The sequence below is a fragment of the Phoca vitulina genome, unplaced genomic scaffold, assembly GCF_004348235.1.
Source record: "Phoca vitulina isolate PV1807 unplaced genomic scaffold, GSC_HSeal_1.0 scaffold25, whole genome shotgun sequence".
Classification (NCBI taxonomy): Eukaryota; Metazoa; Chordata; class Mammalia; order Carnivora; family Phocidae; genus Phoca; species Phoca vitulina.
In genome coordinates, this window is record NW_022589728.1 from 862,366 (window position 1) to 888,389 (window position 26,024).

The 26,024-nt window shown below is 39.1% G+C and overlaps 1 protein-coding gene across 4 annotated transcripts in view; it reads right to left on the bottom strand.

Annotated features, from left to right (window-relative positions):
- The window catches only part of PRKDC (protein kinase, DNA-activated, catalytic subunit), a 254,337-nt gene that overhangs the window by 101,054 nt on the left and 127,259 nt on the right, over positions 1-26,024 (bottom strand). For all 4 annotated transcript variants that reach the window (XM_032421988.1, XM_032421989.1, XM_032421990.1 and 1 more), the window contains 7 exons: positions 24,049-24,227; positions 22,166-22,334; positions 21,832-21,897; positions 20,653-20,725; positions 19,427-19,575; positions 17,152-17,289; positions 16,838-16,957 (listed from right to left, as the gene is read on the bottom strand). In XM_032421988.1, coding sequence (XP_032277879.1) covers positions 16,838-16,957; positions 17,152-17,289; positions 19,427-19,575; positions 20,653-20,725; positions 21,832-21,897; positions 22,166-22,334; positions 24,049-24,227 — 894 coding nt within the window. The remainder of the gene's footprint in view (positions 1-16,837; positions 16,958-17,151; positions 17,290-19,426; positions 19,576-20,652; positions 20,726-21,831; positions 21,898-22,165; positions 22,335-24,048; positions 24,228-26,024) is intronic.

Below are 26,024 nucleotides of genomic sequence, written 5' to 3' on the forward strand. Positions count from 1 at the left end.
ATGACAAAGCTGCAGTCATCAAGACAGTATGGTACTGGCATAAAAACAGACATGTAGATCACTGGAACAGAACACAGAACCCAGAAATGGACCCTCAACCCTATAGTCAACTAAACAAAGCAGGGAAGAATATTCACTGGGAAAAAGAATGTCTGTTCAACAGATGATGTTGGGAAAATTAGCAACATGCAGAAGAATAAAACTGGGCCACTTTCTTACACCATACACAAAAATACATTTGAAATGCATGAAAGACCTAAATGTGAGACAGGAAACCATCAAATTCCTACAGAAAAACAGAGGCAGTAACTAATCCATGACATTGGCCGTAGCAACTTCTTACTAGATATGTCTCCTAAGGCAGGGAAGTAAAAGCAAAGATGAACTACTGGGACTTTGTCAAGATAAGAAGCTTCCGCACAGCAGTAAAAAATCAACAAACTAAAAGGTAACCTATGGAATGGGAGAAGATATTTGCAAATGGCACATCTAGTAAGGGGCTAGTATCCAAAATATAAAAATAACTTATAAAAACACCCAAAAAATAATCCAGTTAAAAAATGCACAGAAAACATGAATAGATGGCTAACAGACACATGAAAAGATGCTCAACAGCACTCATCATCAGGGAAATACAAATCAAAACCATGATGACATACCACCTCACACCTGTCAGAATGGATAAAATTAACTCAGGAAACAACAGATGTTGGTGAGGATGCAAAGAAAGAAGAACCTCTTAGTGTTGGTGGGAATCAAACTGGTGCAGCCACTCTAGAGAACAGTATGGAGGTTCCTCAAAGAGTTGAAAATAGAACTACCCTACAATCCAGCAATTGTACTACTAGGTATTTACTCAAAGAATACAAAAGTACAGATTTGAAGGGATACATGCACCCTGATGTTTATAGCAGCATGATCAACAACAGCCAAATTATGGAAACATCCCACGTGTCCATCGACTGATGAAGTTGTGGGGGGGGGTGTGTGTATACACATACATATATGTATCTGTATATGTGTGTGTATATATATATATATGGCAGTATTACTTAGACATAAAATAGAATGAAAACTTGCCATTTGCAACGGTGTGGATAGAGCTTGAGGGTATTATGCTAAGGGAAATGAGTCAGTCAGAGAAAGACAAACACCATATGATTTCACTCATATGTGGATTTAAGAAACAAAACAAATGAACATAGTAGGGAAAAAAGGGAAGAATACCAAGAAACACACTCTTAACTATGGAGAACAAACTGATGGTTACCAGAGGGGTGGGGGGCAGAGGGATGGGTTAAACAGGTGATGGGGATTAAGGAGTGCGCTTGTGATTAGCACTGGGTGTTGTATATAAGTGCTGAATCACTAAATTGTACACCTAAACTAATAATACACTTTATTTTAACTAACTGGAATTTAAATAAAAACTTAAAATAATGAGGAAAATAAAGTTGAAATTTTAATAATAAATGTAAACACAAGTTCTAATCTTTCTTTCCATAAGACAATGGACTCTCTAGATGAATGGATAAAGAAAATGTGGCGTATATATACACACAATGGAATATTACTCAGCCATCCAAAAGAATGAAATCTTGCAGGGTACTGGGTGGCTCAGTTGGTTAGGCAACTGCCTTCGGCTCAGGTCATGATTCCGGGGTCCTGGGATCAAGTCCCACATCGGGCTCCCCCTGCTCTGTGGGGAGCCTGCTTCTCCCTCTGCCTCTGCCTGCCACTCCCCCTGCTTGTGCTCTCTCTCTTTCTGTGTCAAATAAATAAATAAAATCTTTAAAAAAAAGAATGAAATCTTGCCATTTGCAATGACATGGATGGAACTAGAGGATATTATGCTAAGCAAACACGTCATTCAGAGAAAGACAAATACCATATGATCTCACTTAAATGTGGAATTTAAGAAACAAAACAGATGAACATAGAGTAAGGGAAAGGAAAATAAAATAAGATGGAAACAGAGAGGGAGGCAAACCGTAACAGCCTCTTAACTGTAGGAAACAAACAGAGGGCTGCTGGAGGGGAGGTGGGTGGGGGGATGGGGTAATTGGGTGACAGGCATTAAGAAGGGCATGTGATGGAATGAGCGCTGGGTGTTACATCCAACTGATGAATCGCTAAATTCTAGCCCTAAAACTTGTAATACAGTATATGTTAACTAAATTGAATTTAAAAATTAAAAAAAAAAAAATTAAAATATGGCTGTCTGGAACATCTCCTTTTGGAACCCATTCCCCTGGTCATTCCTGAGCTCTGGAAATGCACAAGTCCCAGGGAATCTCCCAGTGACATCTCAGAGGCACCTCAGATCCACATTTGTCAACAAGTTCAGCATGCTTCTTTGTCAACCTGCTTACCCACTCCCAGCCTACAAAGAAATCATCCCAAAATAAAGACAACAGTTCCCTTTTTGGTAGCCATCAAGTCAGCACTCAGGAGCCAGAAATCACGTGTGACCCCAAGCATTATGGGTTGAACTGTGTCCTCCAAAAGGATGCTCAAGTACTAACTCCCAGCATCTATAAACATGACCTGATTTAGAAATAGGGTCTTTGAAGACTATCAAGTTAAGAGAGGTCATTACAGTGGGCTCTAATCTAATGACAACATCCTTATTAAAAGAGAAAATTTGTACATACTGAAACAGATGCGGAGAGGAAAGCCAATGTGAAGACTTGAAAAATACCATCCATTTGCCAAAAAATGCCTGTGGCCACCATAACCTGGGAGAGAGGCCTGGAACATATTCTCCCTCAGAGCTCTCAAAAGGAACCATCCTTACCAATATCTTGATATCAAACTTCTGGCTTGCAGAACCATGAGACAGTAAGTTTCTGTTGTTTAAGCTGCCCAGTTTGTGGTAACCCTTGTTACAGCAGCCCTAGGAGCTAGAAATCAAGTGTGACCCTGAGGAACACAGGCCCTGTTGCAGTCCCACATTTGCAGTGCTTCCTAGAAGGACTTTCTATAGAGCAAACTGGATCACGTCATTCCACCTAGCACCCATCAGTGGCTCCCTACTGCTCATCAAATGAGCCGCACCCTCTATATGGATCCTGATAACCTGGCCTAGCTCACCTGCCCGAGGATATGTAGCCATGCCACTGACTCTTCTCTAGACCGTGTACCATGGTCTGTGCATTCAGTGCAGACATGACTGGCTCTCTCAGAGGCCATCCCTGCCCCACAGTGTTCCTTCTACACAGAATATAAATTCCCACTGCACATTACACATCATTCAAGGGCTCTCTGAAAAATCTACCCTAAGCCCACTGGTGGAAGAGGCTCTCCCCTGATGTGGTGCTATACATAAACCAACTGATAAACTTAGCACCTACCTAAAAGAGTTACCTATTTTTCATATACCATTATCAGGAATATTTTCAACATTTTTTTTGCTACTAAAACCAATTACGATGGAAGCCATAAGAAACTTGCTAACATATGACAGAAGCAAGATGGCAGAGGAGTAGGGGACCCCGTTTCAACTGGTCCCCTGAATTTAGCTAGATTATCAAACCATTTCGAACACCCACGAAATCCGCCTGAGATGTAAGAATATATATCTGGATCTCTACAAGCAGAAAAGCGACCGCTTTTTGCAAGGTAGGACATGCGGAGTCATGAATCTGCAGGGAGATATTGGAAGATAAACAAGAAGGGGGAGGGAGCCTCCATAAGCTGGCTCCTGGAAAGTGATATAACACCAGACCACAAAATCGGAACCCTGAGAAATCTGCTCTAAGGAATGAATGACATCCTCTCTGAAAGGGGCTCTGGAAATGAAAAGGCAGAATTCTAGGTGGGGCATTGTGGTCTTGGGATCTGAGGAGTCACAAAGCGAAAGTGGGTGTCTGAACCAGTAGAGTGCCTAAGCAGTGGAGCCAGGAAGCAGGTTATGGTCAGCAAGCCCAGGAGGGGACTCTCGGCTCAGGATGCTGTAAACCGCGAGCCCGGCAAGTCAATAATCGCTCTTTCCCTGAGCAGCCTGAAAAGGAATGGAACCTGTGCCTGTGACTGGACAAAACCTCACAGGGCGGTAGCGCCCCAGAAAGGATATTAGGGCAGCACCCAGACATGATCCAGGAGCTTTGAGTGCAAGCGCAAGCCCCCGGATGGTTGTGGTTTTAAGTCACAAAGGGCAGTGGTGCTCCAGGGCCCCTGGGACTACCTCTGAAAGAGTTGCAGAGGGCGTGCACCATGGGAGGCTGCAGTTTTGGGCGTATACAGAAGTGGAGACTTTGTCCCAGAGGGTTTGTTAAAGAAGGCAGACTGTAATCTTTCTGCTCTGAGCCAGAGAGGAATGGGCATAGCCCATTTTTGTTCTGATCCTCTAAAGAGGTGTGGAAAGCCTCCAGGGAAAGAAAGCCACACAGAAGACTAGTTTGCAATGAGTCCATCCCCCTGACAGGGAGTGGGACAATTCCACCCAGGAAGGAATAACTGAGAAACAGTGTGGCAGGCTCCTCCCCCAGAAGACAGACTGGAAGAACAGGTGGACAACAAGCCTATAGATCCTATAAAACTGTAAAATTCCAACACCAGGGGAAAATTGTATATTGAGCTCCAGGGTGCATTTTGCTTGGGTTGTGGTTGATACTTTGGACTCTGTTCATTTGCCCACTCATCGTTCTATGGGCAGAATGACTAGAAGGAAGAACTCACCAAAAAAAGAACAAGAAGCAGTATTCTCTGCCACACAGCTAATCAATATGGATATAAGTAAGATGTCAGAGACAGAATTCAGGAAAGCAATCATAAAGTTAATAGCTAGGCTTGAAAAAAGCATAAGTGACAATACAGAATCTGTAAGAGTGGAAATAAGATCTAATCAGGCTGAACTTAAAAATGCTATGAATGAGATGCAGTCTAAACTGGATACTCTAACAGTCAGGGTCAATGAGGCGGAAGAGAGAATAAGTGATCTAGAGGACAGGCTGATGGAATTAAAGGAAATTAAAGAAAAGAGGGAAAAACAACTCACTGCACATGAAGAAAGACTCAGAGTTTAATGATACATTGAAAAGAACCAATATCAGATCATCGGGATCCAAGAGGGGGTGGAGAGACAGAGGGGGCTTGAAGGTATATTTGAGCAAATCAAGCCTGAGAACTTCCCTAAACTGGGGAAGGAACAAGCATTCATGTCCAAGAGGCAGAGAAGACCCCTCCCAAAATCAATAAAAATAGATCAACACCCTGAAATATAATAGTGAAGCTTGCAAATCATAGAGAAAAAGAAGCTATCCTGAAAGCAGCAGGGGGAAGAGATTCCTTACATACGGAGGGAGGAACATTAGAATAACCTATGCACAGAAACCCAGACAGCCAGAAAGGGCTGACAAGATATATTCAGGGTACTCAATGAGAAGAACATGCAGCCAAGAATACTTTATCCAGCAAGGCTGTCATTCAGAACTGAAAGAGAGATAGAGAATATCCAGGACAGACAGAAACTGAAAGAGTATGTGACCACCAAGCCAGCCCTGCAAGAAATATTAAGGGGGATTCTGTACGCAAAGAGAGACCCGAAGAATAACACAGACCAGAAAGTAACAGAGACAATCTACAGAAACAGGGGCTTTACAGGCAATACAATGGCACTAAATTCATATCTTTCAATAGTTACTCTAAATGTACATGGGCTGAATTCTCCAATGAAAAGACACAGAGTATCAGACTGGACAAAAAAAGCAGGACCCATCCATATGCTGTCTACGAGAGACTCATTTTGAACCTAAAGACACCTCCGTATTAAAAGTGAAGGGATGGAGAACTATTTACCATACTAATGGACCTCAAAAGAAAGCTGGGGTAGCAATCCTCATATTAAAAAATTAGATTTTAAACCAAAGACTGCAGTATGAGATTTGGAGGGACACTATATCATACTTAAAAGGTCTAGCCAACAAGAAGATCTAACAATTGTAAATATCTATTGTCCCCAACATAGGAGCAGCCAATTATATAAAACAATTAATAACCAAAGTAAAGAAACACAATGATAATACATTAATAGTAGGGGACTTCAATACTCCACTCAGAGCAATGGACAGATCATCTAAGCAGACGATCAACAAAGAAACAAGAGCTCTGAATGATGCATTAGACCAGATGGACTTCACAGATAGATACAGAACATTCCATCCTAATACAACAGATTACTCATTCTTCTCGAGTGCACATGGAACTTTCTCCAGAATCGACCACATACCGGGTCACATATCAAGTCTCAACCGATACCAAAATATTGAGATTATTCCCTGCATATTTTCCGACCACAATGCTGTGAAACTGGAACTCAATCACAAGAAGAAATTTAGAAGGAACTCAAACACTTGGAGGTTAAAGAACATCCTGCTAAAAGAATGAATGGGTCAACCAGGAAATTAAAAAAGAGTGTAAACAATTCATTGAAACTAATGAGAATGAAAACACATCAGTTTAAAACCTGTGGGATACAGCAATGGTCCTAAGACGGAAGTACATAGCCATCCAAGCCTCGCTCAAAAAATCATAAAAATCCCGAATACACAAGCTAACCCTATACCTAAAAGTCCTGGAGAAAGAACGGCAAATAAAGCCTAAACTAAGCAGGGGAAGAGAAATAATAAATATAGAGCAGAAATCAATGAAACAGAAACCAGAACAACAGTAGGACAGATCAACAAAACTAGAAGCTGGTTCTCTGAATGAATTAGTAAGATTGATAAACCTCTGGCCAGACTTACCCAAAAGAAAGAGAAAGGACCCAAATTAGTAAAATCATGAATGAAAGGGGAGAGATCGACTATACCAAAGAAATACAGACAATTGTTAGAAATTATTACCAGACTATATGGAAACAAATTAAGCAATCTGGAAGAAATGGATGCATTCCGGGAAACTTATAAACTACCAAGACCGAAACAGGAAGAAATAGACAATCTGAACAGACCAATAACTAGTAAGGAAATTGAAGTAGTAATCAAAAACCTCCCAAAAAACAAGAGTCCAGGGCCAGATGGCTTCCCACGGGAATTCTACCAAACATTTAAAGAAGACCTAATACTATTCTTCTGAAGCTATTTCAAAAAATAGAAATGGAAGGAAAACTTCCAAACTCATTCTATGAGGCCAGCATTACCCTGATCCCAAAACCAGACAAAGACCCCATCAAAAAGGAGAATTACAGACCAATATCCCTGATGAACATGAATGTTAAAATACTCACCAAGATCCTAGCCAACAGGATCCAACAGTACATTAAAAGGATCATTCACCAGAACCAGGTGGGATTTATTCCTGGGATGCAAGGGTGGTTCAACATTCGCAAATCAATCAACATGATAGAGCACATTAATAAAAGAAAAGACAAGGACCATATGATCCTCTCAATTGATGCAGAGAAAGCATTTGACAAAATAGAGCATCCTTTCCTGATTAAAACTCTTCAAAGTAGAAGGATAGAGGGAACATACGTCAGTATCATAAAAGCCATCTATGAAAAGCCCACAGTGAATATCATTCTAAACAGGGAAAGACTCAGAGCTTTTCCCTTAAGGTCAGGAACACGACAGGGATGCCCACTCTCACTACTATTGTTCAACATAGTACTAGAAGTCCTAGCCTCAACAATCAGACAACAAAAAGAAATAAAAGGCATTCAAATTGGCAAAGAAGACAAACTCTCTTTGCAGATGACATATGTTATGTGGAAAATCCAAAAGACTCTACCCCAAAATTGCTAGAACTCATACAGCAATTCAGCAATGTGGCAGGATACAAAATCAATGCACAGAAATCAGTTGCATTTCTATACACTAACAATATGACTGAAGAAAGAAAAATTAAGGAATCGATCCCAATCACAAATGCACCAAAAACCATTAGATACTCCTAGGAATAAACCTAACTAACGAAGTAAAAGATCTATACTCTAGAAACTACAGAACACTTACGAAAGAAATAGCAGAAGACACAAAGAGATGGAAAAACATTCCATGCTCATGGATTGGAAGAATAAACATTGTGAAAATGCATGCTGCCGAGAGCTATCTACATATTCAATGGAACGCCTATCAAAATACGATTGGCATTTTTCACAGAGCTGGAACAAAAAAATCATAAAATTTGTATGGAACCAGAAAGACCCCAAATTGCCAGGGGAATGTTGAAAAAGAATACCAAAGCTAGAGGCATCAAAATTCCCGACTTCGAGCTATATTACAAAGCTGTGATCATCAAGACAGCATGGTACTGGCATAAAAACAGACACATATTTCAATGGAACAGAAGAGAGAGCCCAGAAATGGACTCTCAACTACTCTTCAACAAAGCAGGAAAGAATATCCAATGGAAAAAGGACAGTCTCTTCAATAAATGGTGCTGGGAAAATTGGACAGCCACATGCAGAAGAATGAAACTGGACCATTTTCTTATACCATACACAAAGATAAACTCAAAATGGATGAAAGATCTAAATGTGTAGGCAGGAATCCATCAAAATCCTAGAGGAGAACACAGGCAGCAACGTCTTCGACCTTGAACAAAGCAACTTTTTGCAAGAAACATTTCTAAAGGCAAGGAAAACAAAGGCAAAAATGAACTATTCGGACTTCAAGATAAAACGCTTTTGCATAGGAAAGGAAATAACCAACAAAACTAAAAGGCAACTTACGGAATGGGAGAAAATATCTGCAAATGACAATACAGTTAAAGGGCTGGTATCCAAGATCTACAAAGAAGTTATCAAATTCAGCACCCAAAGAACAAAAAATCCAGTCAAGAAATGGGCAGAAGACATGAACACTTCTCCAAAGACATAAAAACAGCCAACAGACACATGAAAAAAATGCTCCACATCACTCAGCATCAGGGAAATACAAATCAAAACCACAATGAGATACCACGTTACACCAGTCAGAATAGCTAAGATTAACAAGACAGGGAGCAACAAATGTTGGTGAGGATGTGGAGAAAGGAGAACCCTCTTAAATCGTTCGTGGGAATGCAAGCTGGTACAGCCACTCTGGAAAACAGTATAAGGTTCCTCAGGATGTTAAAAATAGAGCTACCTTATGCCCCAGCATTTGCACTACTGGGTATTTACCCCAAAGATACAGATGTAGTGAAAAGAAGGGGCACCTGCACCCCAATGTTCATAGCAGCAATGTCCACAATTGCCAAACTGTGGAAGGAACCAAGATGTCCTTCAACGGATGAATGGATAGAGAAGTGATTCAAATATACAATGTGATTCATATATACAATGGATTATTACTCAGCCATCAGAAAGGATGACTATCTACCATTTATATCAACATGGATGGAACTGGAGGGTATTATGCTAAGTGAAATAAGTCAATCAGAGAAAGACAATTATCATATGGTTTCACTCATATGTGGAATAGAAGGAATAGTGCAGAGGACAATAGGGGAAGAGAGGGAAAACTGAATGGAAAGAAATCCGAGAGGGAGACAAACCATGAAAGACGCTTGACTCTGGGAAACAAACTGATGGTTGTGGAAAGGGAGTTAGGTGGGGGGATGTGGTAACTGGGTGATCGGAATTAAAGAGGGCACGTGATATGATGAGCACTGGGTGTTATATTCAACTAATGAATCATTGAACATTGTATCAGAAACTAATGATGTACCATACCTTGGCTAATTGAATTTAAATAAAAAAAAAGATTAAAAAAAATAAACTTGCTAACACATGTAATTCATACAGAGATCATTTTTAACAATTAATTTTAATTTTCAGGTTTAAAAAAATGACAGAAGAATGATGTTGAACAAATAAATATGGTTGGCTAACTTATTCAGAGAACAAAAATGTCATCCTTTGTTTCTTTATTATGGGTTTTCTTGTCAGTAGATATATGTAACTGCAAAGACTTGTTTTTAAATTTCTTATTTAAACTCAACTTAGGTAACATATACTATACTATTAGTTTCAGGGGTAGAATTTGGTGATGCATCAGTGGCATATAACACCCAATGCTCATCACATCAAGTGCCCTCCTTAATGCCCATCACCCAATTACCCTATACCCCCACTCTCCTCCCCTCCAGCAACCCTCTGTTGTTTCCTACAATTAAAAGTCTCCCATGGTTTGCCTCCCTCTCTGTTTTCATTTTATTTTTCTTGCCCTTGCCCTATGTTCATCAGTTTTGTTTCTTAAGTTCCCCATGAGTGAAATCATATGGTATTTGTCCTTCTCTCACTTATTTCGTTTAGTTTAATACCCTGTAGTTCTATCCATGTTGTTGCAAATAGCAAGATTTAGTTTTCTTTGATGGCTAAGTAGTACTCCATTGCATATATATATATATACACATCTTCTTTATCCATTCATCTGTCCATTGACATGTGGGCACTCTCCATATTTTGCATATTCTGGACATTTCTGCTATAAATGTTGGGTTGCATGTGCCCCTTCAAATCACTATGTTTGTATCCTTTAGATAAATACCTACTAGTGCAACTGCTCAGTCATAGGATAGTTCTATTTTTAACTTTTTGAGGAAACTGTCTGCACCAGTTTGCATTCCCATTGACAATGTAAGAGGGTTCTACTTCCTTTGCATCCTCACCAACATGTTGCATTTTTTTCATGTATCTGTTGGCCATTTGTATGTGTTCTTTGGAGAAATGTTTGTTCGTGTCTTCTGCCCATTTCTTGACTGGATTTTTTGTTTTTGGGGTGTTGAGATTGATAAGTTCTTTATAGATTTTGGATACTAGCCCTTTATCTGATATGTTGTTTGCTAATATCTTCTCCCATTCGGTAGCTTGCCTTTCATTGCTGACTGTTTCCTTTGCTGTGCAAAAGCTTTTTATCTTGAAGTCCCAACAGTTCATTTTTGCTTTTGTTTCCCTGGCCTTTGGAGACATGTCTAGCAAAAAGGTGTTGTGGCCAAGGCCGAAGAGGTTGCTGCCTGTGTTCTCCTCCAGCATTTTGATGGATAACTGACTCACAGTTAAATCTTTCATCCATTTTGACTTTATTTTTGTGTATGGTGTAAGAAAATGGTCCAGTTTCATTCTTCTGCATGTGGCGGTCCAATTTTCCCAACACCATTTGTTGATGAGACTATCCTTTTTTGCTTGGATATTCTTTCCTGCTTTGTCGAAGAGTAGTTGACCATAGAGTTGAGGGTCCAATTTTGGGTTCTCTGTTCTGTTCCACTGATCTATGTGTCTTGTTTTTTGTGCCAGTACCATACTGTCTTGATGATTATAGCTTTGTAATACAGCTTGAAGTCTGGAATTGTGATGCCTCCAGCTTTGCTTTCCTTTTTCAACATTCCTTTGGCTATTTCGATATTCTGTGGTTCCATACAAAATTTAGGATTGTTTGTTCCAGCTCTGTGATAAATGCTGATGGTATTTTGATAGAGACTGTATTGAATGTGTAGACTGCTTTGGGTAGCATAGACATTTTTTAAATAGTTGTTTTCCTATCCATGAACATGGAATGTTGTTCCATTTCTTTGTGTCTGCCTCAATTTCTTTGATGAGTGTTCTATAGTTTTCAGAGTACAGATTCTTTACCTCTTTACTTAGGCTCATTCCTAGATATCTTACAGCTTTTGGTGCAATTGTAAGTGGGATCGATTCCCTGATTTCTCATTCTTCTTCTGTTAGCAAATAGAAATGCAACTGACTTCTGGGCATTGATTTTATATCCTGCGACTTTCCTGAATTCCTGTATCAGTTCTGGCAATTTTTTGGTGGAATCCTTTGGGTTTTCTATATAGAGTATCATGTCGTCTGCAAAGAGTGAAGGTTTGACTTCTTTTTTGCCAATTTGATGCCCTTCATTTCTTTTTGTTGTCTGACTGCTGAGGCTGGGACTTCCAATACGGTGTTAAATAACAGTGGTGAGAGACGACATCCCTGTTGTATTCCTGACCTTAGAGGAAATGCTCTTAGTTTCTCCCCATTGACAATGATATTTATGTGGGTCTTTCCTATATGACTTTTTATAGGCATGGTCTTTCCTATATGATTTTTAGGGTATTGAGGAACGTTCCCTCTATCCATTCATGTCAGAGAGATAAACTGAGGATATCACATGGCTCTTGTCCTTTCTTTTAGTAATGTGGTGTATGACCTCGATAGATTTGCAGATGCTGAACCACCCCTGTAGCCTAGGAATAAATCCCACTTAGTCATGGTGAATAATCCTTTTGATGTACTGAAGGATCCTATTAGCTAGTATTTTGGTGAGAATTTTTGCATCCATGTACCTCAGGGATATTTGTCTGTAATTCTTTTTAGTGGGGTCTTTGCCTTTTTGGGGATCAAGGTAATGCTTGCTGTATAAAATGAGTTTGGAAGTTTTCCTTCCATTTGTTTTTTTTTTGGAACAGTTTCAGAAGAACAGGTATTAATTCTTTAAATGTTTGGTAGAATTCCCCTGGGGGACCATCTGACCCTGGACTCTTGTTGTTGGGAGATTCTGGATTACTGATTCAATTTCTTTGCTGATTATGGTCTGTTCAGGTTTTCTATTTCTTCCTGTTTCAGTTGCGGTAGTTTATATGCTTGTAGGCAAGTATCCATTTCTTCCAGGGTGCCTAATTTGTTGGCATATAACTGCTCATAATATTCTCTTATAATTGTTTGCCTATCATTGGTGTTGGTCGTGATCTCTCCCCTTTCATTCATGATTTTATTGATTCGGTCCTTTCTCTTGTCCTTTTGGTAAGTGTGGCTAGGGGTTTATCGATCTTATTAATTCTTTCAAAGAACCAGCTCCTACTTTCGTTGATCTGTTCTTTTTTTTTATCATGGATTTCTACTCTAATCTTTATTATTTCTCTTCTCCTGCTGGATCTAGACTTTATTTGCTGTAATTTTCCCAGCTTCTTTAGGTGTAAGGTTAGGTTGTGTATTTGAGACCTTTCTTGTTTCTTGAGCAATGCCTGTATTGCTATATATTTCCCTCTTAGGACCACCTTTGCAGCATCCCAAAGGTTCTGAACTGTAATGTTTTCATTTTCATTTGCTTCCATGTATTTTTTACATTCTTCTTTGATTTCCTGGTTGACCCATTTATTCTTTAGTAGGCTGTTCTTTAACCTCTATGTATTTGTGTTTTTCTTGTGGTTCACTGCAAATTTTATGGCATTGTGGCCTGAAAATATGCATGATATTATCTCAAATCTTTTTGTAGTGGTTGAGACCTGATTTGTGACCCAGTATGTGGGAAGTACACTCAAGAAGAATGTGTATTCTGTTTCTTTAGAATGAAATGCTTTGAATATATGTTATGTTCATCTGGTCCAGTGTGTCATTCAAAGCCTTTGTTGCCTTGTTGATCTTCTGCTTAGATAATTTGTCCATTGCTATAAATGGGGTGTTAATGTCTCCTACTATTATTGTACTATTATCAAAGAGTTTCTTTAATTTTGTTATTAATTGGTTTATATATTGGCTGCTCCCAAGTTAGGCGCATAAATATTTACAATTCTTAGATCTTCTTATTGGATAGACACTTTTATTATGAGATAGTGTCCTTCATCTCTTACTAATCTTTGGTTTAAAATCTAGTTTGCCTGATATAAGGATGGTTACTTCAGCTTTTTTTTTTGATGTCCACTGGCATGATAAATGGTGCTCGATCCCCTCAGTTTCATTTTTTTTTTTTAAAGATTTTATTTATTTATTTATTTGACAGAGAGAGAGAGAGCGCACAAGTAGGCAGAGAGGCAGGCAGAGGGAGAGGGAGAAGCAGGCTCTCTGCCAAGCAGGGAGCCTGATGCAGGGCTCAATCCCAGGACCCCATGATCATGACCTGAGCCGAAGGCAGCTGCTTAACCAACTGAGCCACCCAGGCACCCCAACCCCCTCTTTCCATCTGGGGGTGTCTTTGGGTCTAAAAATGAGTCTCCTGTAGACAGCATATTGATGGGTCTTTTTTTTTTTTATCCATTCTGATACCCTATATCTTTTGATTGGAGCATTTAGTTCATTTACATTCAGAATAATTCTTGAAATATATGAATTCAGTGCCACTGTATTATCTACCTATAACTTCGCTGTTCCTGTAGATTGTCTCTGTTCCTTTCTGATCTTTGTTATTTTTGGGCTCTCTCTTCGCTCAAAGGATCCCCTTTAATATTTCTTTCGGGGCTCGTTTAGTTTCACAAATTCCTTTAGTTTTTGTTTGTCATGGAAAGTCTTTATCTCTCCTTCTATTCTGAATGACAGCATTGCTGGATAAAGTATTCTTAGCTGCTATTTTTCCCATTTAGCACGTTGAATATATCATGTCAGTCCTTTCTGGCCTGCCAGGTCTCTGTGGACAGGTCTGCTACCAGCCTTATACCTCTATCCTTGTAGGTTAAGAACCTCTTGTCCCAAGCTGCTTTCAGCATTTTCTCTTTATCTTTTTGTTAAGGTTTTATTTCTTTATTTGAGAGAGGGAGAACAAACGAATGAGCACTAGAGAGCACCACTGGAGGGAGAGGGAGAAGCAGGCTTCCTGCTGAGCAAGGAGCCCGACGTGGGACTGACTCAATCCCAGGACCTTGGGATCATGACCCGAGCTGAAGGCAGATGCTTAACCGACTGAGCCACCCAGGCACCCTGACTTTCTCTTTATCTTTGTAATATGCAAGTTTCACTATGTTAAGATGTTGATCTATTTTTAATTTTGAGGGGGGCTCTCTGTGCCTCCTGGACTTGAAGACCTATTTCCTTCCCCGGTTTAGGGAAGTTCTCAGCTGTAAGTCATTCAAATACACTTTCTGCCCCTTTCTCCCACTCTTCTTCTGGGATTCCTGTAATATGGATATTATTTTGCTTTATGGAATCGCTGTTTCTTCAGTCTACCTTCTTGATCTAATAGGTTTCTTTCCCTCTTCTTTTCAGTTTCCTTATTTTCCATCCATTTTATCTTCTATATTACTGATTCATTCTTCTGCTTCATTCACCCTCTTTTTTTGGTCTCCATTTGGGACTGCATCTTGGTTATAGCATTTTTAATTTTGGCCTGACTAGATTTTAGTTCTTTTATCTCTACAGTAAGAGATTCTCTAGTGCCTTCAATGCTTTCTTCAAGCCCAGCTAGTATCTTTATAATCATTGTTTTAAATTCTAGTTCAGACATCTTGGTTATATCCATATTGATTAAATCCCTGGCAGTGAGTACTACCTTCTGTTCTTTCCTTTGTGGTGAATTTCTCTGTCTTGTTATTTTGTCCAGAAAAAAAAGGAGAAAAAACAATAACAATGACAACAGAAAAAAGAAAACAAAACAACAAACAAACAAACTAAACAAAACATAAAAGTAGATCCTGGTTGTGTTTGGTCTTGTTAAAAGCAACTAGATCCCAAAATGTTGAATGAATGAATGAAAGGAAGAAAGATATATCTATATCTATATCTATATCTATATCTATATGCATATGTAATTATTAAATAAAATACAATGAAAGAAAACAAAAATAATATATAAAGCGTATATGTAGATAAAAATTTAAAAGAATAAGAAAAGATTTGGAAAAGTAAGAAAATAACAAAAAGGAATACTAAAAGACTAATGAATAAAAATGTGAAGAATGCTATATAGTGTTTTCCCCAAGCTGAAGCTTTGTAATCCCCTATGATTAATAAACTTGGTGAGAGTGAGTTGTTTGTGCTGGTCTTCTGGGGGGGGGGGGGTCTGTTGCACTGATTCTCAGGTGGACTTGCCTTAGTGGAAAAACACCTCTAATGAGCAGAGGTAGGGCTTGGTGTAAGCAGCTCTGGACTCCACTAGGTGGCACTGTTTTGCTCCCTGAAGGCTTTCAGCACTGATGGGCAGGATAAATGTGGAGACGCCCTCCACTCTTCAGTGAGCCCTCACAGAGAAGCAACCAATCAGTCTTGTCTCCCCAGTTTCCATGAGAACTCTGTGTTCACCTGCCCTGTGACCAGGCATTTTTATCTCAGGCACAAGACTGAGTTTCAAAACTCCAAATTTTAGGGACTCCTGTGGGGCAGACCCATGCTGTTCTTCCTGGGCGGGCGGTTCTCACCACATTTCTGCTTTTTGCTGGACCCCTCCCAGGAAAGTGGTTGCATGACTGCTACACACTTTATGGCAACACAGAGCAGAAAGCCGGCACCTAAACTCACTGTTCTAAGCCGGCTTCCCTGCTCTTATGCCTAGGAACTCTGCCACACTCAGGCACCACCTGTTCTTCTTGAGACCCCGGGGATCCTGAGAGCATGCTGTCACACCTGGAATTCTGCCCTGCTTCACCATTCGAGCACCTTTAAGCCAGGAACATGCCCCACTGTAGCAGACTTCTAAAAGTTCCAATTTTGCATTCCATTGCTTATTAATATTTTGTGGTATTCTCTTTAAGCAGGCTCCCACCCCTCAGCTGTATCCTCAGCCATATCACACTGGATTCAAGTCTCCATACCTCCTACCTTCCAAAATGTGGTCATTTGTTTTTAAAGATCTTATTTATTTGAGAGAGAGAGAGAGAGAGAACAGGAGTGGGGGGGGAGGGGCAGAGGAAGAGGGAGAAGCAGGCTCCCCATTGAGCAAGGAGCCCGACTGAGGGCTCGATCCCAGGATCCCAGGATCATGAGCTGAGCTGAAGGCAGACACTTCACTGACTGAGCCACCCAGGCACCCCTGTGGTCATATTTTTCTACTGGTAAACTTGCAGCATTTGTTTTCTCAGATCTCCTACTGATTTCTCAGGTGTTCAGAATGATTTTGATAACTATCTAGTTGCATTCGAGGTACGAGACAAACTTAGCGTCCTCCTATTCCTCCACCTTCTTACTAATTGCAAAGAATTTTTAAGCAAATAATAAATTACTTACTTCTTCTGTATTAATAACAAGCTTGGCTAAGAAGAGACGGATATTTAATGATACCGATGGATTTCCTAGTTTGTCATGAAGAAATTTCATCCACGGAGGAAGATTTCTTGGCACTGAACCCTGAAATGATACATTCAAGAGTACCTTAAAATGTGGAAGAAAATAACTTCACATTTTGATATTATGCGATGACAAAGACATGAGCAACAAAAAATGTTTAGTAGATATAGAATTTGGTATTCGATATTAAGTGTTCGTTCTTACTATGATACCAATAAGCAGTATTAAATGAGACAAGATTAGCAGAAACAAACCTCTTCTCCTTTAGGTAGTATCTGATTTCTGTGCATGTGCTTAATCAGGGCTGTCATGGTCGCCATACATTCGTGTTGATTGAGCTCATCCATCTCTAACTCTAGGACAGCATCTTGGACCATGGGGTCTTTATGCTCCTAGGAAAAGGGAAGAATCCGATGATGCAGAGTAAACTGTTAAAATTTTAGTGTATATGATATTCTGCCTTTTGGGGCAATATCATAAAACACACAGTAAGATAACAATGATAAATTGGTAATAATATTAAACACATTTGTTGGGTTTTCTTATTAAACAACTTAAAAAAAAAAACAAACCCAGGACCTCATGTCTTCCTTACATTCTAGATACATATTTTCCCTCTGATCTCTATATGCATGGTCACTCCCTCCGGGGTCATACTTAGTTCACACCATCCATGCGGACACATGTTGCTTTGTACAAACACTAAGATCTTTCCAAATGTTTGTGTCCTGGGAGGCCCCAGAACTCTCAACACCTTGAGAGCAACAGTCTCCATGATTCTTAGTTGCCACATTATGGAGAAAGCAGAACTACTGAAACACAACTGTAAGATAAATTTTCACCTATATTTTTTTCTCAGTAAACTAAAAAATGTAAAATCCTTAATTTGCCTTGAAATTTTAATCAATAAAAGAACAAAACTTTTAAACCACTGTTGATCCTAAAATTCTTAGAAATTATAGCAGAGGTAATCATTTTATAAGTGTAATGATGAACTGAAGTTTTACATACACGTATAGTAAATTTTACACACACACAGAGTGGAACAATAAACTGTAAATAATAAACAGTAAATTTTATACAATCAGGGTTATAAGAAACATAAAAAAAATAATGAGCCATAAAAATCAATCAGAGTAATCTTAATGTCCCTTTTTCCATATACCCGGTAAGGTGTCAAAGGAATTAATCACAGTATCTGACTGCATTCAGATCTACTCGACATGTTTTTCAGCCAAAATTATTTGTCAGGATGCTTCTCACAAGGATTGGATAGATCTGAAACTGGAGACTCAAGTCATGCAGTCAAATTGAAGGCATGAGGACTGAACCCAAGATGCCTCAATGTAAATGGCCTATTCATGAAGGATGAGTCTCACTAGACAATGTAGCCATAATAGAACAAAGTTGTACTTTTTTAATGCCCAGCACAGACGTACGACATAATCTGGGTGAAAGAATTAATGAATGGGTTCCTCCTTGAAGCATTCATTAAAAAGGAAGAAGCCCAACATAGGGGCAACATAAAGTACAGTCAAACTCAACTTCAAAAACACTGTACTGCTCCTGTCCTCCTCAGGCAAAAAACCACTTTGGCAGACCAGAGTGGGACAAGAGCTGCCTGGCGGTGTCTGGGAGTGGGGAGGGAGAGAGTGGGGTGCTTGCCTGTGGTTCAGGACACACTCCAGGAAGGCATCAGTGTTCAGAGGACAGCAGAGGGGTTGAGGGAAGGAAGAGGTGAGTCAGTGCATGTCTAAGAAACCAGAAAGGGAAAAACTTGAATGAACCCTGGATGGGTTCTGTGGAGCTCATGGTTTTACACATTTGTACACATGGGTGTGCCTCTGTAAGTGCACAGATATGTATCTACCTACACGTTTCCTAGCTCTGTTCATGAGGTTAAGCTATCATTTGTGAACACAGATGCATTTAGTTATTTCAGTTTGATAACATCAAATATTTGAGCAGCTTCTTCATTTTCTGCAGAGGATAATACAACAGTCACATCAGCATGGTATCTGAGTCTCTACGGTAGTTACCTTTCTCACCGGAGACCCTTAAATGCAGTTCTGATTTCAAATACTAATTTTTTTTTCAAGATTTTATTTATTTAACAGAGAGAGAGAGACAGCGAGAAAGGGAACACAGCAGGGGGAGTGGGAGAGGGAGAAGCAGACTTCCCGCCCAGCAGAAAGCCTGATGTGGGGCTCGATCCCAGGACCCTGAGATCATGACCTGAGCTGAAGGCAGACGCTTAACGACTGAGCCACCCAGGCGCCCCTCAAACACTAATTTCATGGAGACTGGCTAATGTGAATCAACCCTTGGGAGAGAGCCTTCTTTCCTCCTTTCATCCTACAGATGAAATCCAATTGCCTATAGGATGGAAGGCTGGGACTTAGATCCTGGTAAATTCTCCAAACGCTATTGTCTGAGGACTACCCACAGAGAACTGGCTTCCCCTAACAATGAAGCCCCCCTTCCTTTACAAATGCCAACAATATTTTTCAATATACAAAATGTGATCACCTGTCTCCGAAAATGACCAGGGGTAGATTTAGGGTCTTGGGAACGGTATGAATAGCTCTGAACTCCAGTTGAGAAATCAAATTGACTCATTTCCTCACTCAGGCTGCTGTCTGCCAAATATGACAAGGAAGATAGATAATGAGGGCCACCTGAAATATAAAGAAGAAAATATATTTATTTAAATTGATAAAAAAATGTATTTCTCTAAGCTCAAATGATACTAAAATTAAAAGACCGTGTTAACTAAGGCTTTTTTCTATTCTGTGATTCTCAACAGATTATCCAGATTAACAAAGCAAAAGGAAACGGGGAAAGACCTCCTTTGGTTTTGTTATTATTGAGCAGTTATTCTCTACTATCATGGACAGAGAAATTAAGTTAAACTATACACAATTTTTGGATATGACAGTAACATAATTTCCTTGCATTTAAAATTTTGATGGGGTACAGTTTGCACATAAAGTCTAACACAGATGTGGGAAAAGATACTACTGAAAAACAACTAATCCACATATGTAAGGAATTTACAACACTGGTTCAAATTTTATTCTCAAGTCAAGAAAAAAAAGCTGTGAAGAAAAATTAAGCAAAAAACTAAAACAAGGTGCATGCGGAGCAAGAGACAGTTAATTTTAAATAGGGAAGCCAGGGAGAACTTCCTTCAAAGGTTAGTATTAAACAAAACGCTGGTATCTGGGACTAAGATTATTGTAGGTTTAGGAAACATCACATGCAAATGCCCTGGGGCCAAAGTGAGCCTGGTGCCTACAAGCATAGGCAGGGGAACAGTGCTGCTAGAACAGAGTAAGCAGGAAGGAGAGTGGCAGGGAGGCGGCAGGCAGGTCAGGGGCCTTAGGCAGCTCTGTCCTCAGGGAGGTGGGAGCTGATGGGAGGTTTGGAGCAGAGGAGTGGCAGGATGGGACTTATATTTTAACACATTTCTGAATGTATTTAAACAAAATATAAATATAATCCATATGCAAACAAATAACTATCAACCTATCTTGCACTATTAAGAAAAGCATACCATTTCTCAGCCCTCTTTGGCCATTCTGAGGTTTAGCTAATTGCATTTCTTTCAAAATATAATTCTACTTGCTACTTAAAATCTTTTCAAACTCAATTTCAATGTTTTTGGATATTTAAAATATTTTTTATTTACATAGCAAATACCATTTGTTACTTAACAAATTGGAATCATTCTCATCATTTTGAAAACATCCTACCTGAATCCCCATTTGTGGCTTCCCTGGCTTCTTTTCTAATTTCAATGTACTTTTTCTTTCTTTCCATAGGAACCTATTAGGCAAAACAAATACACAATTTAAAACTTTTTAGAATCATGATCACACATTTTCAATTTTAGTAGCAATTTGGCAAAAAAAATTAATTTTTAAACAAGACTTTTATCAAATTTAAAATCACCGAAAAGTATCCACAAAGACAGGTGAGTACCCTTACAAAACGCATTTCCTGCAGAACCCCACTGAGGCATTTGCCTCCCCGCTCTGGGCTCTGGGATGCAGTGCAGACTAAGTTCCGGTAGCCACATGCCCAGATTACCAATAGTCTGTACTTGACCTATGAGCCTCAGTTTTCTTAACTATACAGTTATGGTATATCATAGCACTTTACAGTGCTATAGTAAAGTTCAGAAGTAACATATAGTGAGTGTCTGAGTGCTATTTTTTTTGTTTGTTTGTTCCTTGAACATACACCTTGAAAAATGTTCCCAATCTTGTTCCAAAAGGGCACAAGGCAGGAAGCAACCATTTACATGAACTCATGAACCACTCACACATGGTGAAGTCAGCAGCCATGGACACTAACATGAGTGACAGCTCCTGACCTAGACCATGGTGCACAAGCTCTGGCACTCTGCCCAATTCCCATTTCCAGTGGGCTGTGAAAGGCTGCACCTACAACCTCCCACCAATTGCTGAGGCTGGCATGTCAAACTTAGCGTGACTAAAATCAAGCTTGTCACATTTGCCACAGCAAGTTTTCCAATTATCCCTATGACTTCTGCTTACAGCACCTCCATTATCCTGCCAAATCACCCAAGCAGGCCACAGGATTATAATTCTGTATCTGGATGGATCTCAATTTCACTGACTAGAGGAATTTACTCAGCAAACAACTTCTTGGATATGTCCTAATAGCTCCTTTTATTGCCATTTTCTATTTTTTACTAGTTAAGAAAGGGAAAAATCAAGTTATGATAATTTTTTTTATAATTGCCTGAGATTATACCTCGGGCTGAACTACATTAAACTACCAGATTTTATAGTTCAAAGCAGACTTGAATATTGAGAATTTAACATGTTCAACATAACTTTTTTTTTTTTCTATAAGTACTTGGTAAATTTTTTAAACTCAGGAACCCACTGAAAAATTTCACTCACCTCAATTTCTACAGGAAATGTATAGCAGCGCTTCAGGTCAATCAGATTTTCCAAAATAAGCAAGTTCTGTAAATCCAAAGAATCATATAAAAATATCTGAATAGTGGAAATCCTTATTGCTGGTGCTACTATAGAATTAATGCTACTTAATAACTCGTGGAAGCACTTCAGCTTTAATATATATGTGTGTGTGTGTGTATATATATATATGCAGAACTATAAGAGCTACATCTTTAATATTATAAGAATGTGCAAATTATGATATAATTTTAATTTATATAGTCTAACTTGAAATCCTACAGTGATAGCAACTGTGAAAATTTCAGAAGTCTACCTTTTCAGGTTTTTCACTGAAGAGAAAACCTTGGTAAAATTTTAATTCGGTGAAGACACAGCAGATAACAGAAATGGCACAGTTGTATGCAGCACAGTGGTAAAGTCTTCTCCTCTCCAGCAACTGATTCTCACCTGCCATGTTCTCTGTAAATGCATCATAGCACAATCTGCAGAGTAGATCCAGGTTAAAAATTAATTCATGTAACAGGGAAATCGTTGCTCAAGCCCAACAGTGCTAGACAACAGGATCTCAATTCAGTTCAGCCTTTTCTGAGTGTCAAGTTTGTGTCTGGCATAGTACCAGGTACTGGAAATAAAAGACAAGCAAGTCACTGAACCCATGCCCATCTCAAGGCAAAGGCAGCGTCCAGGGATTTCACCACACTGTGGTAAGCATAGCAACAGCAACCAGCACAACAAGTTAAGAGATGGAAGCAAGGAGGATGGATAGTAACCCAGGTGAAGGAATCAACAAAAGGTTTTAAGAGAAATTATAAGAACTGTGTTTTGAATTCTAAGTTAGTCAAAGGGAAAATGTATGTGAGGATTACGAACAGAGAGAAGAGTGTCACTTACAGTAAAAGCTAAGCCACACAGTGTGTACAGAAGATGAGGTGGGTACAGCAGTGGCTGGCAGTGAGCACAAGGTGGAGAGGGGTGCGCTCCTACAAGAGCTTGCCTGCCATGCTAAGGAGCTCAGACTTCATTCTGCAGGATGGGGTCTCCAAACAGTGCCCAGGTGACCAACTACTTTTTAAGAGTTTTGTCAGAACACAGCCATGCCCATTCACTTACATATTATTTATGGCTGCTTTTCCAGTACTGTGTAGTAGTTGCAAGAGACCAGACAGCCTGACAGGTGAGTACCCTTACGAAACGCATTTCCTGAAAACAGTTACTACCAGGCAAGCCCTTTACAGAAAAATTTTGCTGGTCCCTGATACTGAAGATGAAGTTCTTTTAAAGTGTTTTAGGTAGTCTGAAATGTTTTAGGTAGGAGAATGAAACAATCAGGTTCATACTGCAGAGGTATTAGTATGGAAAAACTGAGAGAGACAAGCCCAGGAGTGGGGAGAATAACTACGAAGGAGACTGCACTGCAGTGGTTCACCAAAGAACACCAGGCGCTACAACACTGTATGAAGGAAGGAAGATGAAAGAAGGGCCCCAGTCTTGGGAAGGCTGAGGAGATAAAATCCACCAGATCTGGTGACTGACAGGGTGTGCATGGAGACTAGAGAGATGAAGAAGGAAAAATAAAACAGGGCTCTTGTTGGTGCAAATGAATGGATGGTGATGTCATTCCCAGAGGATATAAAATAAGAATTAGGGTAAGAGGAAAGTAAGGATAAGCTTGTTTGGGATATGCAAAATGAGATATGGCAATGTGTGCATTCAATATTCGCTAAGAGGGAACTTCATTAGAAGGCCAGTTTTAGAGAAAATGTATTCGATTACTTTGTATTTTATAGAATACCTGCTTGAACATACTGCCATTCCTTTCATTTCAAATTGCAGTCAGGAAAAATAAAATACCTTCATATTGTAAATCATACCATTAAAAATATATCAAGCTATTAAGGGGGGAAAATGGTAGGAAAAAAACAGTAATAACAGAAAAAAGTTTTATTCCTTGTAAAAGATGAGTATAGGATAAAACATGATAAAACATGCTACCCAATAACCTGCTACATTAAAGTCTATCTAAGTAGTTTGTACATAAGAAAAAAACCAAGAAAACTACAAAAACTGGTATTTAAACAAACTTAACCCTTTATTCACATTATATGCAAGCATAAAAATATATGCATCAAAAATATTAACGAATCAAATACAACAAATCAAATACAAATCAAATAACAAAGTTAACTAAAACCTTACTTAATAAGTGTCTTTGTAAGTTCATTTCCTTCTGTAACACACGAGCCGTTGAAAACTTGATTAATTTTAGATTCTTTCGAGTGAACATCCTCTTTTGAAAGACGAGAATACATCACATCTAGCATTTTATAATAGCCCATCTTCTTGGTGATTTGAGTATCAAAGATAGATTCATTTAGCTAAGAAAAGGTAACAGATGATTATCTTTGGTCTTACGAAACACGAAAAATAGTTTATTGAATATATTAAATATTCAATTAAATATATTTAATATTCAATGCTCTTTACATAGAAAGTAATTTTAACATAGATATTGAATCACTTCAATAGGAGACGACCCAAGGTCAGGAACATAGGTATAAATATTTATGTGTTATATTGAGTGTGGCAGGAAGTAATGTACAATGTCCAAATAGTAAACTTAGGACATGAGTATAGGGCTTTTGCAGAAAATCTTATCGAAGGCATGACAATAGCAGGTGAAACTTCAATGTATTAAAAAACAAAATGTTCAACTATTTACAGTAGTTTCTAAAGATACCACATCCTAATCCCTAGAACCTGTGAATGCAATCTCATAAGGCAGGAAAGGACTTTTCGAATGTGATTAAGGATCTTGAGATAAGGAGACAATTCTGGGTTGTTCCTGTGGGCCATAAATGAAACCACATGTAATATTGTAAGAGGACAGAGAGAGGGATAAGACATACAGGAAAAGGCAACGTGATGACAGAATTAGAGGCCAGAATGATGTAGCCACATACTGAGGAATGCCAGTAGCCACCAGAAGCTGGAGGAGGCAAGGAGTGGATATTCAGGGATGCTGGGGCAAGCGTAGCCATGACAAAACCATAAATTCAGCTCAGTGAAACTAATTTTGGACTTCTGGCCTCCAAAACTGGGAAAGAATAAATTTCTGGTGTTCTAAGCCACCAAGCTTATGGTAATTTGTTACTGAAGATTCAGGAAACTAATACACATTCTGGTATCAAGAGTTGGATCTGCTCTAACAAACAGATGATAGGTAGAGGCTAAAAGAAATTTGCCATGCAAGACAGAAAAAGCCAACTGCCTATAGTGACTGCTAGTAGAAGTACCAACACTGAAGGCACTGGTGGTGAGGGCTCAGAAGGAAATGAAAAGCATGGCAGAAAAAGCTAAAACTGTCTTATAGAACATCTCAATCATCATAAACACATTTTTGGTAGAAATTGGATGTTAAAGTAGTTACCAGTGAGGTCTCAAAAGGAAATAACATATTTTTGGAAACTAGGAAAGAGGATCCTTGTTTTACAGTGGCAGAAAACTTAGCTGAGTAAGTGTTCTATAGTTACACACAAAACAGAACTTGTAAGCCATGTACTTGAATATTTAGCTGAGAAAATTTCCAAGCAAATTTGTTGAAGGTGCTGTCAGCTTCCAATTCTTTGCTGCTTATAATACAATGTGAGGTGCAAGACATAAATTGAGTTAAGAACTACTGAGCAAAAAGAACCAAAATGTGATGACTTGAGAAATTCTCAGCTTACCCAGACGGTAAAAGATGCTAACATTAGGAGATTCACTGTTAGAAAAGTGGCTCTGGAGAGAACAAGGATGTGGCTGGACAATCTTGAGCTAGTGCTGAAGAAATTAAGCATGGTACTCATGGATGCCCTCAACCATTTCAGCAGAACCAGGAACAGAGATGCCATTATCCATCAAAGATCTGTGGAGGACTCTCTTATCTAATGGAGTAAACCTCCAAGACACAAATAGGAGAGCTTTATAGTTTTTGAGAACATCATACCAGAAGGAACACCACCAGCTTGGACTGAAAGGGACAGAGACAAAATGAAATGGGGAAAAAAAAAAAAAAAAGGCTCTTGTACTCCCTGAATTCTACAGGCAAGAAACAGATTGATAAAACTACTCAGCTGCAAATATATGCTACCCTTCAAGAAAAAAGAAGAATGACTCCAAGAATGGAGACTTTG